This window comes from Capsicum annuum, chromosome 7 (assembly GCF_002878395.1).
Source record: "Capsicum annuum cultivar UCD-10X-F1 chromosome 7, UCD10Xv1.1, whole genome shotgun sequence".
Taxonomy (NCBI): Eukaryota; Viridiplantae; Streptophyta; class Magnoliopsida; order Solanales; family Solanaceae; genus Capsicum; species Capsicum annuum.
Genome location: NC_061117.1, coordinates 224,631,470 through 224,650,792, shown reverse-complemented (window position 1 = coordinate 224,650,792; position 19,323 = coordinate 224,631,470). Strand labels below are relative to the sequence as shown.

General features: G+C 36.5%; 2 protein-coding genes across 2 annotated transcripts; both read left to right on the top strand.

Moving 5' to 3' along the window:
* The first annotated feature begins 876 nt into the window (after nucleotides 1-876).
* LOC107878773 (pirin-like protein At1g50590) lies at nucleotides 877-5,038 on the top strand. Its single transcript, XM_016725891.2, has 6 exons — nucleotides 877-1,102; nucleotides 1,895-1,944; nucleotides 2,062-2,100; nucleotides 2,214-2,242; nucleotides 3,117-3,283; nucleotides 4,252-5,038. The coding sequence occupies exons 1-6, from the start codon at nucleotides 1,005-1,007 to the stop codon at nucleotides 4,763-4,765; spliced, it is 897 nt and encodes a 298-aa protein (XP_016581377.2). The 5' UTR covers nucleotides 877-1,004; the 3' UTR covers nucleotides 4,766-5,038.
* Nucleotides 5,039-12,516: 7,478 nt separating this feature from the next.
* Nucleotides 12,517-18,048, top strand: LOC107878772 (beta-1,2-xylosyltransferase). The gene is made up of 3 exons (XM_016725890.2): nucleotides 12,517-13,306; nucleotides 16,129-16,278; nucleotides 16,832-18,048. The coding sequence occupies exons 1-3, from the start codon at nucleotides 12,617-12,619 to the stop codon at nucleotides 17,552-17,554; spliced, it is 1,563 nt and encodes a 520-aa protein (XP_016581376.2). The 5' UTR covers nucleotides 12,517-12,616; the 3' UTR covers nucleotides 17,555-18,048.
* Nucleotides 18,049-19,323: the final 1,275 nt, after the last annotated feature.

Here is a 19,323-nt window from a genome sequence, read left to right as displayed (position 1 = left end):
ATGAGGAGGGGCATGAATGCCTCAGTTCGTAAGTGTGAGAGGTTAGTTTTGGATGTTTTCAGGCGGGGTAGAGATAGCTTAGGTTGAAGAAATATTGAAGGGATGTGATTAGACGTGACATGTAGAAGTTACAACTTATTGAGGACATAACCCTAGATAGGAAGGTACGGAGAATGCGAACTAGGTTAGAGTGCCAGTGCGTGTGGTTGAGTGTGGTTGAGTCATAGCCAGTAGTTTGGAGATCTTTGGTGTAGTCGGCTAGTAGTTTTAGGTTTGTGTCCATAGGTTGAAGCTTTTAGTTAGAGGGTCTGAGTGTGGTGGGTGTCTTATTTTTGTTATTCCATTTTATTTCATGTTTTATTATTACTTTATTTACTGTCCTTTATCTTGAACAGGGGGTTTATCGGAAACACAATTTCTACTTTTTCGGAGGTAGTGGTATGGACTCCATACATTTTACCCTCCAGACCCCATTATGTGTAAATACACTGTGAGTTTGTTGTTGTTTATAATTATATAAATATGAAATTTTAAGTTAAACTTTATAGCTTTTCGTAATTTTTTTTAATTTACTTAATATAGATATTTAAACCATACATTGTAAAAGACGAAAAAAACATTATTTGTTTAATACTTACCATCCCAGAAAGAATTAGCTAAAATTTCTGTTAAAAAAGAATTGTGAGATGCATCATGAAAACGCTATGCTGACGTGAGAAGTAAATATAAAAAAGAAAAAAACAATATAATATAATAATAAAAAAGAAACAAAAAGGTGCCTGCATCTCAAGGAAACTCCCTCTTCCTTTCATATAATTTGACTTTTAATATCCAATTTCATACACACACAGACAAGTCTATATATAATATGACAAGCACCTTATAAATTGCTATACAAATTAACCTCACAAATACTACTACAAAACAAAAAGACAAAAAAAATCTCTAATTTGCTGATCAATACTTCTGAAAACTTCAGACAAAACAGAAAATAAGAAAATATAATGTCAGTTGTAAGAGAACCTCGTTCTATTGTCAGAAAGTTTTTGGCAAGGCCTCAACAAGAAGGACTTGGTGCTGTTGTTAGAAGAAGCATTGGAAGGTATATATATATATCCACTTCTTCTTTTCTTAAATAGTTTTAGTCGAAGGTCTAACAGAAACGTTCTCCCTATTATCTGTGAGGTGTAGAGAATTATCTGCGTACATTCTACACTTCTACTCCCTACTTTGTAAGGTTACATATATACACTGGGTATTATGTTGTTGTCGTTGTAGTTTTAGTTGAGGGTCTATCAGAAACAGTCTCTCTACTTCCTCGGAGATAGTGGTATGGACTGCATACATTTCACCCTCCCCAGACCTCACTATGTGGGAGTACACTAGGTATATATGTTGTTGCTGTTGTAGTTTTAGCAGAGGGTCTATCAGAAACGTTTTCTCTATTATCTGTGAGGCGTACATTCTACCATTCCTACTCCCTACTTTTAAGGTTACATACACTGGGTACGTTGTTGTTGTAGTAGTTTTAGTCGAGGGTCTATCAGAAATGTTCTCTCTATTATCTATGAGGTAGAGGAACAGTCTGCATACATTCTAACGCGTATATATGTTGTTGTATGATGGAATATGATTTTCATCTCAACAAATTCAGAACTTAAACTTGATACGTTTTATATTTAAATTTTTATCGTTAAACTCATGATTTACTATCAGAAACCCCATAACGATGAGCTATTTTTATCGTGTGCTTTCAACAAGTAACTTTTGTTACAAATTAAAAGTTATTTGGTCGACAATATTAGATTCAGTTGAACTCGATAAACAATGTATTGTGTTGGAATTTTGTACAGTAATATTTACTAATTAGCATTTCTTCTATTTTCTCTTTTAGGTTTGAGTTGAGATACTTTGATCCATTTCTTGTTTTGGATGAATTCTCAGGTATGTTTAATTAATAACTTAATCATTTGACATTTTAGTTTAATCCATATATATATGTTATTTAATCGCCTAAAATATTTTCTTATTTTGTTTTTGTCTAATTAAAATTAATTACAGTTTCTGCTCCAGCTGGTTTTCCTGATCATCCACATAGAGGTAGTAAATTAGCATTCTATTAATTTTAATTTGTTCTGCTTATATTACTCATCTAAAGTATGCAAATGTTTTTTTTTATTCTCATCACTAATTTTTTTTCCTGAATTTTACAGGCTTTGAAACTGTCACCTACATGTTGCAGGTATTTTTTATTTTCATTTCGTCACAGCTTCATCCTCCTGTATATTTTTTATATAATTTATTTTTAAAAATTTTTATATCCGAATTCACGATCAAAATAAAAATGGCAGTGGAAAGAATATTATTTTATTTTATCCAATTAGTAATAATAGTTTCTTTTCACATGGTACATGGTCAATGGCTGCTCAAATAAACGTAAAATAGGACTAAATTAATTTCCACGTTTCAGAAAATGAAAGGAGTAGTTGAATAAATGTGATTGGTCTAACTTAGAAGAAAGCAACACACACACATATATATATATATTACTACTATTTGTTTAGGATAATTATGATTAGTGGCATATATGACATATAAATTATAAAGCTTATCTCTATATTAGTGAGGTCTATCTCATATAATAAGGTTGCACAAAAATTCTACATAATCATGTCACTTATCAAGTAATTACTTATATCAAGTAGTAGTAATCAGGCATAATACGTAAACATGCTCTTTTAATTTGACATCAGATCGCATTTATGGTCTCCAAGTAGACAATGCCGCGTAGGACACGAGTTGGCAATGTTGGACGCCACATAGGACGTACCTATCTATATATATTCAACTTTATACAAATTTAAGTGTTTACTTGTGCATACATAAAGTTGGAGGGCATAGATGCAAGTTGATCAAGTCAGGTTAAAAGTCATGACATATTTATGTATTATGCCTAGTAATTATTTTGAGAAGTGTCATATAAGTATGTTTTTCATATCATCACAGCATAAAACTGATGAATTCAAGCACACATAATTAATATACATTATCATATGATGTTGACAATGACATAGGTAAACAACTTTTTAATATTTTATTTTTAATTTGTATAATAGGGAGCTGTAACACATGAAGATTTTGAGGGACACAAAGGCACAATAGGAGCAGGTGATTTACAATGGATGACAGCAGGAAGAGGAGTGGTTCATTCAGAAATGCCTGCTGCTGAGGGAACTCAAAAAGGTTTACAATTGTGGATTAACCTCTCTTCCAAACACAAAATGTAAGTGAATGATTTTTGTCTTTTTTTTTTCTTTTTGGTTTTTTCGCCCGGTAACAGTAGGGAAGAGTGTTTTGTTTGTATTTGTGACTGTAGTCTCTTGTTCGTGGTTTTTTCGTGATGTTTATGATTTCGAATAGCTAGTTTATAGTATTACCTTGTCAGTGTCTTGTTTCCTTTGTTATCTAGCGGTATGATATCCCTTTTTGTTGTTTGCTTTTATGTGCCCGTTTGGGTGGGCTTTTGAAAGCCAAAAGCCATAAGTAGTTAGAAGGCTTCTGGCTTATTTTCAGTATTTTAACTTAAAATCAAGGGCTTATAAACATCTTTTTAATTTACCCAAACACTCCCAAAGTGTTTAAATCTTGGCTTAAAAGCACCTAAAATAAACCAATTCAAACAAGCTTTATGTCTTTTGTTTGTTATACTTATATCTGTCCTGAGCCAAAAATCTATCGAAAACAGACTCTTTACTTCATGTGAAGTAGCAGTATGGATTGCGTATACTTTACCACCCCCACCTCCCGGACACCACTTTATGGGAATACATCGAGTATGTTGTTGTTTCACCTGGTGTCAAATACTTAGTTTTGTTAAAGTAGGTTAAAGTGGGAAATAAACTAGTGGTCTGTTTATATCGACCTGAATAATTTCACCCTTCATGAATTAGCTTCTGGAGTTGAGTTATATTCAAACTAAATGTCATATTTTTACATCTCACTAAAGAGGAAAATAGTCTCTACTACGATTTTTTTTCCTTCAATTTTCAAGCTTAAATCCATAACCTCTAATTAAAAATAATCTTATCTACTGCACCACAACCCTCGATAGTATATACCAAGATATTTAATCTTGAACTAGGTTTTTGACAATCACACTATGATTTTTTTTTTAATTTCTCATTTGTGATATTAACACAACATTTTCTTAATTACAAATACTAATCTTAATATCTCAATGGTTTATAACAGGATACAACCAAGATATCAAGAAATATCAAGTGCCAATATAGCAGAAGCAACAAAAGATGGAGTAAAAGTGAGAGTTATAGCAGGAGAAGCCCTAGGAATAAAATCAACTATACAAACGAAAACACCAACAATGTATTTAGACTTTACATTAAAACCAGGATCCCAAATTCAACAACCAATTCCAAAATCATATAATTCATTTGTATATATTTTAGAAGGTGAAGGAATATTTGGCCAAGATTCAAGAACAAATTTACCTATACCTTCACATAATTTGTTACTTTTAACTGGATTTGGTGATGGACTTGTGGCATGTAACAAAGGGACAAAAATACTAAGGTTTATATTAGTTGGTGGAGAGCCATTGGGTGAACCAATAGCACAATTGGGACCTTTTGTGATGAATACTCAACAAGAAATTGATCAAACTATTGAGGATTTTGAGAATTGTACTAATGGTTTTGAGAAAGCTAGGCATTGGAGATCTCAAGCTAGAGTTAAGCTTGGTTATTGAATGTGGATTAATTCAGATTCTCGTCGCTTAAGTTCTTTCTGGATGAAAAGTGATTCGATTAATTCAGATTCTCTTCGCTTAAGGTCTTTCTGGATGAAAGGGGATTCAATTAATTCAGATTCTCGTCGCTTAAGGTCTTTGTGGATGAAAAGTGTTGTACATCATATGTAGCATATGCATATGAAGAGTATTTTTATTGTTAATTCTTTTGTTGTTGTTATCTTTTCCTTGTTTCCATGTACATTTTGAATAAAATTAAGTTAATTAAATCAATTTGAATGTTAAAATTATGGCTTAATACATTAGTATTTGCTTGTTTTTTGATATAAATCCAAGAATTTATGAGGGTGTATATATAACTCTTTATTACGAGTAGAATTTATCGTGTACAAATTAATTTGTACATGCTATTTCTACCACCTCAAATATGAAATAATATAGTTTATACTTTATAATAGTTCAAATAAACAGGAATAACTCACCACGACATCTTTTTGCTCTAAATTCGAAGTTTTAGTCACTTGAGATTCAATCCATTGTTTAAATGTTAGTGGATAGAGTTATCTGATATCTATTGCTAGTAGAAAGTGACGTGTATTCAGTTGAATTAATCGAAATATCAAATATGCCTGGACGAATATTTATGACAAGCTAAGCATAAATTTGTAAATGAATATTTATGACAATCAAGTCCATCATAGAATTGAGATGAATTTATGCTGATTTTATTCTTCCATCACATCAAAGATTGAATTTTATGATGGACTGTTCCATCACAAATATTGTTTTACCTTGTAGTGAGGCCTACTCAACCGGAAAAAGAAATGGTATAAATTTTCGATAGTTTGAAGCTTAATTATAAAAAGTTTTGATATTTTACATAATTATTAAAATTCAGATTTTAGGTCTGGCGAGATACACAATTAGCTCTCGATACATACAATGAAGATATATTTTTTTCTGGTAGAGATATATAATTGGCTCTCGATATATTTTTTAAAATTTTAAATCCATCGAGATATATAATTAACTCTCGATACATCCAGTAAAGATACATATTTTGTAAAGATGAGAATAGGTATAAATATAATACGTTAAGGTGTATATATATTTATGTTATTGTGACAAAAGAATAATGGAACATAACGTGGCAAAGTAAAGGTAATATGAGTTATTTACACTTTATATAACACCACTTTAATTAGTGGGAACATTTATTCAAAAACTCCTCATCAATTATTTTTAATATAATTTTGGTCTTTATAAGTTTGGCAAAACTTAGGTGGTGGGAAATTGTAATAGCATGGTCAGATATTATCATTAATTAATTTACCTCATTTTGTATAGTCACAATCCCACCACATGCAACTTGAGAATTGGACAAAATGGTGAAATGTCAATATTGACTTTGATTAAATGGAAACTAGGCATTTTCTAGGGAGTGGGGTGAATAAATAAAGTAAGACAAAATTTCCTTTATCTTTATTCAACAAATTAATGTAAATATACATTAGGTAGAATAATTTAGAGAAATTCTTGTAATTGTTTTCGTTTGTCATTTCGATTTATGTATTTCGTAGAATTTTATTTAGATACTTTTATATAATTAAAATTAAATTTTTAAACTTCTTTTATTATGTTTATTCTTTTCTTGCTAATAACTACTTTTGAGGAATTATTTCTGAGATGTTGGTGAAGGTGTCATTTCGATTTATGTATTTCGTAGAATTTTATTTAGATACTTTTATATAATTAAAATTAAATTTTTAAACTTCTTTTATTATGTTTATTCTTTTCTTGCTAATAACTACTTTTGAGGAATTATTTCTGAGATGTTGGTGAAGGTGGAAGAGGAGGAGGGAACGCCACAACAACAATGGATTGATGGTGAAAATAGAGGATGACGAGGAAGTTTTTTTTTTTCTTTTAATATCTTTTTTTCTAAATAAAATTATAATTTTACGTTCTGCATGTGCGTCTACATATTTTATACAATTCATTTTTGTAAATGATATATAAACTTGATTAATAGTCAAAAGGTATAAAAATCACATTTTCATAAAACTCAACAAAGCACAAGGATCTCGCAGGTCATAACTTAAAAGAAAGGAAAGATTTAAGTTATGAAATAAAAAGATATTAATAAAATAAAGATATTAATATGATATTAAAAAAAGATTTTTTTTTTTAAAGTGAGATTTGGGAAGTAGGATTATGGATTTGAGTGGTGTTTTTCAAATATAAAATCTTTTTATGTTTGAAGGATAAAAAATAGAAAGTAATTGGAGATGGTCTTAATATAAATAAAAATTACACTGCAATATTAAGATTACTAATTCAAGATAAATTACAACAACAACAACAAACACAGTATATTTCTACATCGTGGGGTCTGGGGAGGATAGAGTGTACGTAATTCATACCACTATCTCTAAAGAAGAGGAGAGGCTGTTTCCGATAAACCCCCGACTCAAGACAAAGAATAGTATATAAAACATCAAAGGTATGGAATACGATAAAAACATAGGTACGACATTCATAAAAAATTATACATTACCAATTAAAGGACACCGAAACCCTCCTACCTACCGACTATGGCTCATCCACCTACCCTACCCCTCTACCCTAATATTTTTCCTTCGTATCTTCCTATCCAGGGTCATGTTCTCAGTTACCTGTAATTGCTCCAAATCACATTTAATCACTTCCCTCCAGTATCTCTTCTATCTACCCCTACTCCGCTTGAAACCATCCTGTTAGCCCATATGTTATTGGGCCTTTAGTTTATGGACCTTTAGGTTATTGGCTATGTATATATATAGCCTACTTTTGTTTTAGTTAGTTTTTATGCTTTTCAGATTATATTGTAAACCTTAGCCTTTCTTTCTTTCAATAAAGTTTTATTAACATGGTATCAAAGCTAGTTTGATCCATGTCCTTTGATTTGTTGGTTGAAGATTTTGTAGCAGGCACCTACTGCGCGGATCGAACTCCGCGGTGAGTTCGCTGGGGGGTACGGGGGGCAGCGCGCCCCCGTCCGGGGTTCGGGGCGGAGCCCCGAATTTTTGAGGTGCTGCTGTATTCGTTTGCTGTCTGGTATTGTTCGTCTTTCGTTCTTTTGCTTGCTGCCATTGTTGTTCGTTCGGAATTGTTCAACCTAGGGTTTTGCATCTTTTTGTTTTTTTGAATTGTTTGTGTGTTGCTGTGTTTACAATGACTGGAAAGGATGATTCTCTCCAATCCATTAGTACTCAATTAGATGGTAAGAACTATGCCTATTGGAGTTATGTCATGAAGAATTTTCTTCGTGGGAAGAATATGTGGGGTTATATCACTGGAGTAAAACTAAGACCTATCGATGATAAAACTGAAAATTTTGATTTGTTGGTGGACTTATGGGAAACTAATAACTCCAAGATTATCACTTGGATCAACAATTCTGTAACTCAGTCAATTGGTATGCAATTGGCTAAGTATGACACAGCAAAGGAGGTCTGGGATCATTTGGAAAGACTGTACACTCAGTCTAATTTTGCTAAGCAGTACCAGTTGGAGTATGATATCCGTGCTCTTCAACAGCATGATCTCAGTATTCAAGATTTTTATGCTGCCATGTCGGATTTGTGGGATCAATTGGCACTTACTGAATCTGCAGAGTTAAAAGGTTTTGGGCCGTACATTGCTAGACGAGAAGAGCAACGCTTGGTTCAGTTTTTGATGGCACTACGTTCTGACTTTGAGGGCCTACGTGGAACAATCCTTCATCGATCTCCCCTCCCTACTGTTGATTCTGTGGTTTATGAACTGATTGCAGAGGAGACTCGTATCAAGTCTCAAGTGGATAAAGGGTCTAAAGTAACTACTACTCCTGTCGTGTTTGCTGCTTCAACTGATCAGTCTAGGCCACCACGTACTCAGACTCGACAATCTCCTAACGTTGCATTTGATGAGTGTGCATTCTGCAAACAGAAAAATCATTGGAAGGCTCAGTGTCCGTTGTTACTTAACAAGGTCAAACAGCCTCAATCTGGGCAGCAACAGAAATATGGGCAGCAAAAGTCTCCGTCACGCTCCTCTGGTGCTCCTCCATGGTCATCTCGTCCTCCACAGTTCGCTGCTGCTGCACCATCTGTAGATGTTGAGTCTGTTAGCACTATGCCACCTTCTGCGTTGGATCCCCAGGTTTTCGAACAGTTCAGACAGTTCTTCGTTTCTAATCCTACGGCCATGTCAGCATCTATGTCTCATTCGGGTTCAGTTTCTTCTAGTACCTCAGGTATTCCTTCCTCCTTGTGGATATTGGATTCTGGTGCGTCTCATCACATGTCCCCTCATTTGTCATCGTTTGGTTCTTTGTCACCCATTTCACCAATCTCTGTTATGTCCGCGAGTGCTGTACCTATGTCAGTCGAGGGTGTTGGTTCTGTTACTACCCCTCACATTGTCCTCTCTGATGTTTATTACATTCCCAAACTTGCTTTAAATCTTGTTTCGGTCAGTCAGTTGTGTAAGGCTGGTAATTGGGTGTTTTTTTCTGATTCTGTTTGTGTTATACAGGACCAACACACTCAGAGGGTGATTGGGACCGGCCATAGGTTGGGGGAACTCTATGTCTTGGAGAATCTCAAAGTGTCTGCAGTTGCTGCCTCTAGCATAGATTTATCTTCTTTTCGTTTGAGTCCTTTGTCTTCTCAGTTTTATCTTTGGCATTCCAGATTAGGACATGTGTCAGTTTCACGTTTACGTTTTTTGGTCTCTAGTGGTGCTTTGGGTCATGTGAACACTAGTGATATTTCAGATTGTAGTGGTTGTAAACAGGCAAAATTTTCTGCCTTACCGTTTAATAAAAGTGTGTCTTATTCTGTTGCTCCTTTTGATATTATTCATTCTGATGTATGGGGACCAGCGCCAGTATCCACTAAGGGTGGATCGACCTATTATGTTTCGTTTATAGATGACTATACTCGTTATACCTGGGTGTATCTTATGAAACGCAGATCTGATTTCTTTGGCATTTACAACAACTTTAGAGCCCTTGTTAAAACACAACATTCGGCTGTGATAAAGTGTTTCAGGTGTGACTTAGGGGGTGAATATACCTCTAATGACTTCACTCAGTTACTTGCCTCTGATGGTACCATACACCAGTCATCGTGTACCGACACTCCTGAGCAGAACGGTCTGGCAGAAAGAAAACATCGTCATATTGTTGAGACAGCACGCTCTTTACTTTTGTCTGCAGAGGTTCCTAGTATTTTTTGGGAAGAAGCAGTCCTAACTGCTGTATATGTGATTAATCGTATTCCTACTGCATTGACTTCAGGGATGTCTCCGTTTGAGAAACTATATGGTCACCCGCCGAATTATTCTGCATTACGAGTTTTTGGATGTACTTGCTTTGTTCTTCGTCCTCATGTTGAACGAAATAAGTTAGGGTCAAAATCAGCTATATGTGTGTTTTTGGGGTATGGTATTGGACAAAAAGGATATCGTTGCTATGATCCTGTAAGTCAGAAATTATATGTTTCACGACATGTCACTTTTTTGGAACATATTCCTTTTTATTCCATTCCAGCTAAAACCCATGATGTGACAAAGTCAGATATTCGGCTTATTGATCCCTTTGGGGTTGACATAGAGGTTCCAGTTCCGGATCCATCCATGCCTTCTGGTGTGCCACCTGATAGTGCTTCAGCCTCGCCTGTGCTTGAGTCTGCTCCTTCGACTGTTGAGACTGGAGACCCACCACCTCTGAGGAGGTCTACTCGACCTTGTAAGTCCACCAAACTGCCAGATTTTTCCTATTCTACATATTCAGCCTCATTTGCTTCCTTTATTGCAAACATACATCATTTGTCTGAACCTGAGTCGTATAGAGAGGCTGTGTCTGATCCTCTTTGGCAGAATGCTATGGCTGAGGAACTTGCTGCTCTTCATCATACACATACATGGGATTTGGTTACTCTCCCACCTGGTAAGCATGCGATTGGTTGTCGATGGGTGTATAAGATAAAAACAAAATCTGATGGGTCTGTTGAGCGATACAAGGCAAGACTTGTGGCAAAAGGGTACTCACAACAATATGGTATGGATTATGAGGAGACTTTTTTCCCCGTAGCAAAGATGACGACTGTTCGCACTATGATTGCTGTTGCATCCGTTCGACAGTGGAAGATATTTCAGATGGATGTCAAGAATGCTTTTCTGAATGGTGATCTCCACGAGGAAGTTTATATGACTCCTCCCCCAGGTATTGACCACCAGCCAGGTGAAGTTTGTCGGCTTCGAAAAGCTTTATACGGTCTCAAACAAGCCCCTCGTGCTTGGTTTGAGAAATTCTCCACTGTTATTACTTCCCTTGGATTTGTCCCGAGTAACCATGATTCAGCATTGTTTGTTAGATGTACAAGTGCAGGGCGAATTCTATTGTCCTTATATGTAGATGATATGATTATTACTGGTGATGATCATAGTGGTATTGAGTTATTGAAGCATGATTTGGCTCATCGATTTGCAATGAAGGACTTGGGCTTGCTGCGTTATTTTCTGGGTATTGAGGTGGCTCAGTCTAAGAAAGGGTATCTTCTTTCTCAGACTAAGTATATATCTGACTTGTTTACACGGGCGCGTCTTTCTGACAACAGGACTGTAGATACTCCCCTTGAAACCAATGCACGTTACTCTCCTAGTGATGGTGTTCCATTATCAGATCCGAGTCTTTATCGGACTATTGTGGGTAGTTTGGTTTATCTTACGGTTACTCGTCCAGATATAGCACATGCAGTTCATGTTGTTAGCCAGTTTGTTACTGCTCCTACTTCTGTTCACTGGGGAGCTGTACTTCGTATTCTAAGGTATCTTCGTGGCACTCAGTTTCAGAATCTCTTGTTTCCCTCGACGTCATCTCTCGAGTTGCGAGCCTATAGTGATGCTGATTGGGATGGAGATCGCAATGATCGTAAATCCACCACTGGTTTTTGTGTGTTTCTTGGAGACTCTTTAATCTCGTGGAAGAGCAAGAAACAAGATGTTGTCTCTAGATCTTCCACGGAGGCTGAGTATCGTGCTATGGCTGTGACTACATGTGAGATTATTTGGTTACGTTGGCTTCTTGCAGATATGGGGGTTCACATTTCTATGCCTACTCCCCTGCATTGTGATAACAAAAGTGCGGTACAAATTGCAAAGAATTCTGTCTTCCATGAGCGTACGAAGCACATTGAGATTGATTGTCACTTCACCCGTCATCATTTACAGCTCGGGACCATATCGCTTCCTTTTGTTCCATCGTCTTTGCAGATTGCTGACCTTTTTACGAAGGCTCAGTCGGCGTCTCGATTTCGTTTTTTGTGTGACAAACTCTCAATGCTTATTGCTGTTGCATTGTGAGTTTGAGGGGTGATGTTAGCCCATATGTTATTGGGCCTTTAGTTTATGGACCTTTAGGTTATTGGCTATGTATATATATAGCCTACTTTTGTTTTAGTTAGTTTTTATGCTTTTCAGATTATATTGTAAACCTTAGCCTTTCTTTCTTTCAATAAAGTTCTATTAACACATCCAAGATTAACCTCTCACACCTACGAACCGGAGCATCCGTGCCCCTACTCATTATATGATCAAGCCATCTCAACCTCACTTTCCGCATTTTATCCTCCACCAACACGACTCCCACCTTCTCGTGAATAATTCAAGATATGTTATACTGTAATTTTATTCTATCGAATATAAGATAAATTAATCTTAAAATTAATCCTAAATCAGTTATCTCTAATCTCTTTTACTTAAACACACTATACAAAAACATCATAGTACAACCACCTGAAACACTCCGAACAAGAAAAAAAAAAAATGAACAAAAAGAAGCTGAAAATTCTTGTATCTCTCTTTGCTCTCAATTCAGTCACTCTCTATTTCTACTTCTCTTCTCACCCTGATCACAAATCTTCGCCGGAAAACCGCTTTTCCTCGCCGGAAAATCACCTCAATTCCCATTCCTCCGTCGCCGGAAAACCACCTCAGTCAAAACCATGGCCAATTTTGCCTTCTTACCTCCCTTGGTCTCAGAACCGTAATGTTCCTTGGAGATCTTGCGAAGGGTATTTCGGAAATGGGTTCACTCGAAAAATCGATCTTATCAAGTCCACGCCGGAGACTCACCGGAAGTTCGCCGGAAACACCCTTTCCGGCACCGCCAGATACGGAGTCGGAGGGTGGTTTAGGTGTTATTTCAGTGAGACATTGCAGAGTTCGATATGTGAAGGAGGAGGAATAAGGATGAATTCGGAGAAAATAAGGATGTCTAAAGGAGGAGAGAAATTGGAGGAAGTAATAGGAAGGGGAGAAGAAGAAGAGTTACCAAATTTCAAAAATGGAGCATTTGAGATAATGGTTAATGAAAGAAAAAAAATTGGGGGGAAATTAGTTGATGAGGAGTTTTTGAATAAGTATTTACCTGAAGGTGCAATTTCAAAGCATACTATGAGGGAATTAATCGATTCGATTCGATTAGTTAGTGCTAATGAATTTCACTGTGATAAGGTTAGATTTATGAGATTTTGTTTGATTTGATGTTAAAAGATTTGAGCTTTTGAGAATGTTGGTAGATATGGAATACAATAATGGACTTTGTTTGATGTATTTAATGTAGAATGTCTTTATCTAATTGTTGCTTTAGAAAAATACATCTGTGTTATAGATATGGTTTATCTGCATCATTTAAGAGAATGCCATGTATAACAGCAGTTAATTAACTTTTGGATTATGGTTGCATTTCATTTGATCAGATAAAGTGGTCATTTTGTTTTGGCTTCTTCTCTACGCTGTTGGGTTTTTTTGAATTTCTTTTGCTTGAGCTGAGGCTTAATTGGCACCAATGAATTTCACTGTGATAAAGATTTGATGTTAAAAATTTGAACTTTGAGAGTGTTGAGCTGAGGGTCTATCGGAAACAGTCTCCCGGCCTCTGTGGTAGGGGTAAGGTCTGCGTAGGTTACACTCTACCCTCCTCAGAACGAACTTTGTGGGATTACACTGAGTATGTTGTTGTTGTTGTTGAACTTTGAGAATGTCGGGAGATATGGACTACAATAATGGACCTTGTTTGATGTATTTAATGAGAAGATTCGAAATTCTGTTTGATTTGATATCAAAGATTTGAACTTTGAGAATGTTGAGCTGAGGGGTCTATCGGAAACAGTCTCTCTACTTCTGCGGTAGGGGTAAGGTCCGTGTAGCATACACTCTACCCCCTGAGGACTAACTTTGTCGTTATTATTTAGCTTTGAGAATGTTGGTAGATATGGAATACAATGATGGACTTTGTTTGATGTATTTAATGAAGAATGTCTTTATCTAATTGTTGCTTTAGAAAAGAATATCTGTGTTATAAATATGGTTTATCTGCATCATTTAATAGAATGCCAGATAACAGCAGTTAATTAACTTTTGGATTATGGTTGCATTTTGTCTTGGCTTATTCACTCCCGTTTTTTTTTTTTTTTTTTTTCAAATTGCTTTGTAATGCTTATCTTGAGCTGAGGATTTACTGGAAAGAGCCTCTCTACCTCCCAAGGTAGGGGTAAGGTGTGCGTACAGACTATCCTCCCCAGATGCACAATTCTCGGAGTATACTGGGTATGTTGTTGTTGTAGATAAAGTGGACTTTTTGGTATGTTTTACTAAGGATTTTGTCAAGATTTGAGAGTTTATTTGTAGGTGTAATTGTAATTTTGGATTTGAATCTGATAATGAATGGATTACTGAACTTATACTCCCCAGTCTGGGGAGAAGCAGATCAAATTGATGGACCTCAAAAAGTACTCAGTTTAATAAATTAACCACCTTAAGTTGGCAAATCAGAAATGGTCAGTGTATGTGATCTAAGGTGAATCCTACAACTTTTGATGTCTAACATAAAGAAAATTAGTTAATTTATGTGCTTTCCCTTTCACTTTCTGAATTTTGACTTTTCACTCTGTTGATTCCTTTGTTTGATTGATACTCGAAGTGAACCGTAGACAGATTTAGCTATAGCAAAAAAAGAAGCAAGCCATATTTTCTCCTTTAATCTCTTTATTTTCATTTTGCAAACGGAATATGGTAGCATCTGTCCGAGCTGGTCAGCTTTATTCCTGAAAACCTTCATTAATTTGAGTAAATGCCTATTGAAGCTTACTTGCACAACTGGTTGTTGTTTGCATTTTGAGGACTATCGACTTGATTTTGACAGTGTCCCAAACATGATTTCTATGTTAGAGGAGCGAGCAACTTATGCCTAGGAGGAAATCCCTGCCAGAGATAGGAACTTTTCACTTGTTTATGTGCTACTCAAAGTTCCAATATGAACAATTGATTTTAGATCTTCACCGCCATGCTACTTATGGGATTTGAACCTTCTCTCGACATGGTGGAAGGTGAGGGTTCTCTTCCAGCTAGCTAACCCTCGAGGCCTCAATCCCCAATATGAGCGAAAATGGTTACACCCACTAAACCGTGTTTTCTATCACTCATTTTGACACGTATTTACCCAATTTAGTCTCACTAAGTCGGGTCGGGTCGAGTCTGGGGAGGGTAAAGTGAACGTAGACCTTACCTCTATAATCGAACTACACGAGACTTCTCTGTTTACTATTACTTGTGGGTGTCGTATTTATGTTATGCCATCTTGTTCCATGCTTTACTATGAATTTGTTTAGTATTCCGTGTCTCGAGCCGGGGGTCTATCGGAAACAGCCTTTCTACTTCTTTAGAGGTAGAGGTATGGACTGCGTACATCTTACCCTCCCCAGACCTCACTATGTGGGAATACACTGGGTTTGTTGTTGTTGTTGTTGTACCGTGGTATCATTTAAAGTTTAATCAAAATCCAAAGAACTGTTGTGCACTAACGAGAGGAATACATGAAGGATGTAGCGCTGTTACATTACCTTATCCAGTAGTGAAAGAGTAACCAACTATGGGGGGTTTTTCGATTGGCTTTTTATAAGTAAGATTACCCAACTTACGACTTTTAGCTTATTTTTGTACTTTTTCAGCATAAAAAAATGCTTAAAAGCACTTTTGGCCTTTTCCAAACACCTCCAAAAATAAAAAGATGCTTAAAAGCGAAAAGCACTTAAAAATAAGCTAATCCGACGACCCTCTAAAATGATGATAAGTGGTCATCTATTTGCTGTTTTAGATTGCTCTTGCTTGGAATTTTTTCTGAGATGAACATTTTTCAGTTCTTTATGTGCTTGTTAAAAACTTATCTTTGTTAGATGTCAGTGCTCAAGCAACCTTGTAAGGAAGCTCCTTTTATTCATGCCATCTATCCGTAAACAATGCCTTACATTGCTGTCATTTTCTAATTTTTATTTCAGTGGATTGAGGAGCCAACACTTTTGATTACACGATTTGAGTATGCAAACCTTTTCCACACAATTACTGATTGGTATAGTGCATATGCAGCATCCAGAGTTACCGGCCTGCCCAGTCGGCCACATTTGGTTTTTGTAGATGGCCATTGTGAGGTACGTTTGAAAGTTTTGTTGACTATGGCGTGCTGCCACATTCTATGTCGTGGATGAATGTTGAATCGGTAATTATCCTCTAGCAGGCAATGCATTTGAGATTCTTGTGTCAAGTTGGTAGTCTTGTTCCTGAGTTTCCCTTTGTTTCAGCTGTCTATTTGACTGTCCACAGTGATTAACCAGAACTTAGTTTGTTGCGATTGGCTCATTCTTACTCCTATTTACGTGTCACTATTTGTTTGAATGGTCCCTTTGGTGGTCAAAAGAGCTTTTGTTAAAAGTTAGCAATGATTTCATTTCTGGCACAGTTTATTGTTACGTTATACCTCCGTGTTGAAAACTGCTTCCTGTTGCATACTTTAAGGGGACTCATGTACATAGCATATACTTTCATGTGTTGCAAGCTCTTTCACTCTATTACCGTAATCTTGATGAACTTTACGTCGCCAAGATTGTTTCTTAGGGGTATTTGATTATCTTCAAATTCAGTTTCTTCATGTTATTCTTTTGAATAATTGTTTTTGCTCTTTTCTGTTTCGAAAAAATTCTTCAGACACAACTGGAGGAAACATGGAGAGCACTGTTTTCAAGCCTCACTTATGCTAAAAACTTTAGTGGCTCGGTTTGTTTCCGCCATGCTATCCTCTCGCCGTTGGGATACGAAACTGCCCTGTTTAGGGGACTTTCAGAAAACATAGATTGTAATGGAGCTTCTGCCCATGATTTGTGGCAAAATCCCAATGATAGAAAAACTGCACGGTTGTCCGAGTTCGGAGAGATGATCAGAGCAGCCTTTGGATTTCCTGTGGATAGACAGAACATCCCAAGGACGGTCACTGGCCCTAATGTCCTCTTTGTTAGACGTGAGGATTATTTAGCTCACCCACGTCATGGCGGAAAGGTACAGTCTAGGCTCAGCAATGAACAAGAAGTATTTGATTCCGTAAAGAGCTGGTCTTTGAACCACACGGAGTGCAAATTAAATGTGATTAACGGATTATTTGCCCACATGTCCATGAAAGAGCAAGTTCGAGCAATCCAAGATGCTTCTGTCATTGTCGGTGCTCATGGAGCAGGTCTAACTCACATTGTTTCTGCAGCACCAAAAGCGATAATACTAGAAATTATAAGCAGCGAATATAGGCGGCCCCATTTCGCTCTGATCGCACAATGGAAAGGATTGGGGTATCATCCCATATATTTGGATGGGTCTTATGCAGATCCACCAGTCGTGATCGACAAGCTCAGCAGCATTTTGAAAAGTCTCGGCTGCTAAATTTGCTCAGACAGTTTGAACCGTTCGGCTTTTCTTTAAAAGACTTGAATTTCGGAGCCTGTGAATCGTGTAAAATATGTTTCACGTGCAGTTCTGTACTCAACTGCTGCAATCTGGGGTTCACAAGCTTTGCAGTTTCCGCCAGTTACTAACTTATTAGCCCACTTGGTTATGGACTATCATAACGGCCGCATCAAACAGAAGCATGGAATCCTGATTGTGAAACGGTGAGCACAGTGAAGAGCATATTCTTTACGCACAGACGCGCGCATATGTAAAACAGTTTAGGTCGGTACGCTTCCTTACCATTCATTGTCAATTGTTTTCGATTATTATTATTTTCGTGTTCTTGGAAGAGGTAGATTAACAAAGATGTTGAAGTAGCAGATTAACAAGAACATCAGTATGGTGTTCAGTGAAGTCATTGTTGTAACCAAACAAAAGAAATGAGAATTTGAATGGAGATTTTCGCGCTGTGTATGTTTTTCTCCTAACTAGTCCCTTGCTGTTCTTCAAGTTGTACATATAACACATGTTCTTATTCTTTGTAGCCTCCGAGTAACTGTAAAGTTGTTTTCACATCACATTTTCAAGCCGTGAATTCAGCAATTGATGTTCGTCTGCATGTTAGGCTGTCTACTAGATTACACCCTTTCGGTGTGCGGCTGTCATGACCCGAGCCGAGGCCCTGGTCGAACGGGCATCCCGAACCACGAAGGCCCGAGAGACCCCTCTAACTCCCCAACTCACTAGTGATATTGTCCGCTTTGGGCTCAGGCCCGCACGGTTTTAAAATGTGTCCTGGTGATGATACCATTCTGTCACGACCCGACCCGACCCAAGGTCCTGGCCGCGATGGGCACCCCCGACCCTTGAAGGTCGGGGGGTACCCCTGAACTCCTCCACCCACTAGTGAAATTGTTCGTTCTGGGTTCAGGCTCGCACGACTTTAAAATGCATCATTAGGGAGTAAGACTTTCTTACTTATATACCCAATATCCCTCCTGTATTTTGTCGATGTGGGACTTTCCTAAGCTGGGGTGTTACAACGGCTCTTCTCCGACCTTGCTGAACACGGGATGCTTCTTGCACCGAGTAATTCTGTTTACTTGAGGTTGGAATAATATTTAAATATAAGAAGCATCCGAGTAATTCTGTTTACTTGAGGTTGGAATAATATTTAAATATATCTTATCTCATAGAGAAAGAACAACCTCATTTTGGAAAATGAATATTCAAGAATAACAACCTCAAGTTAACATGTAATAATATTGAACTCGTAATCAAATACTACTTATAGATATTTAATTGATTTTTATTTACTAGGTCTGAACAAATAACATCCTTTGTTCCGATATTGATTGTTATAGCTCCAATATAATTATAAAGAACATCTAATATTATAAACTAATATAATGAACATATCATGTGTTATCCTTTATATTTTACATAAAATTTATATATTATTAAAAGGAGAGGATAAAGCCTATTAAGCCAAGTGGCATCCCAAAAATAAGCCACGTGGTAGTCTAGGACAAACAATGGTTAGGGTAGTTATTAGTTGCTAAGTACTATTTTTAATTTGCTTTTAACATTTTTAAAATTAAATTCAAATTTTGACAGATTGTTTACAGTATTCAGTTTTTCTTTTAAAAAAAAATATAAAATTTATGTAAAATGAGTTTGACTCCTAATATGCTGCTAACTGCCGTCTACTTTTTAAATTTAAAACATATTCAACTTCTTACAATTATCTTAAAATTAGATTG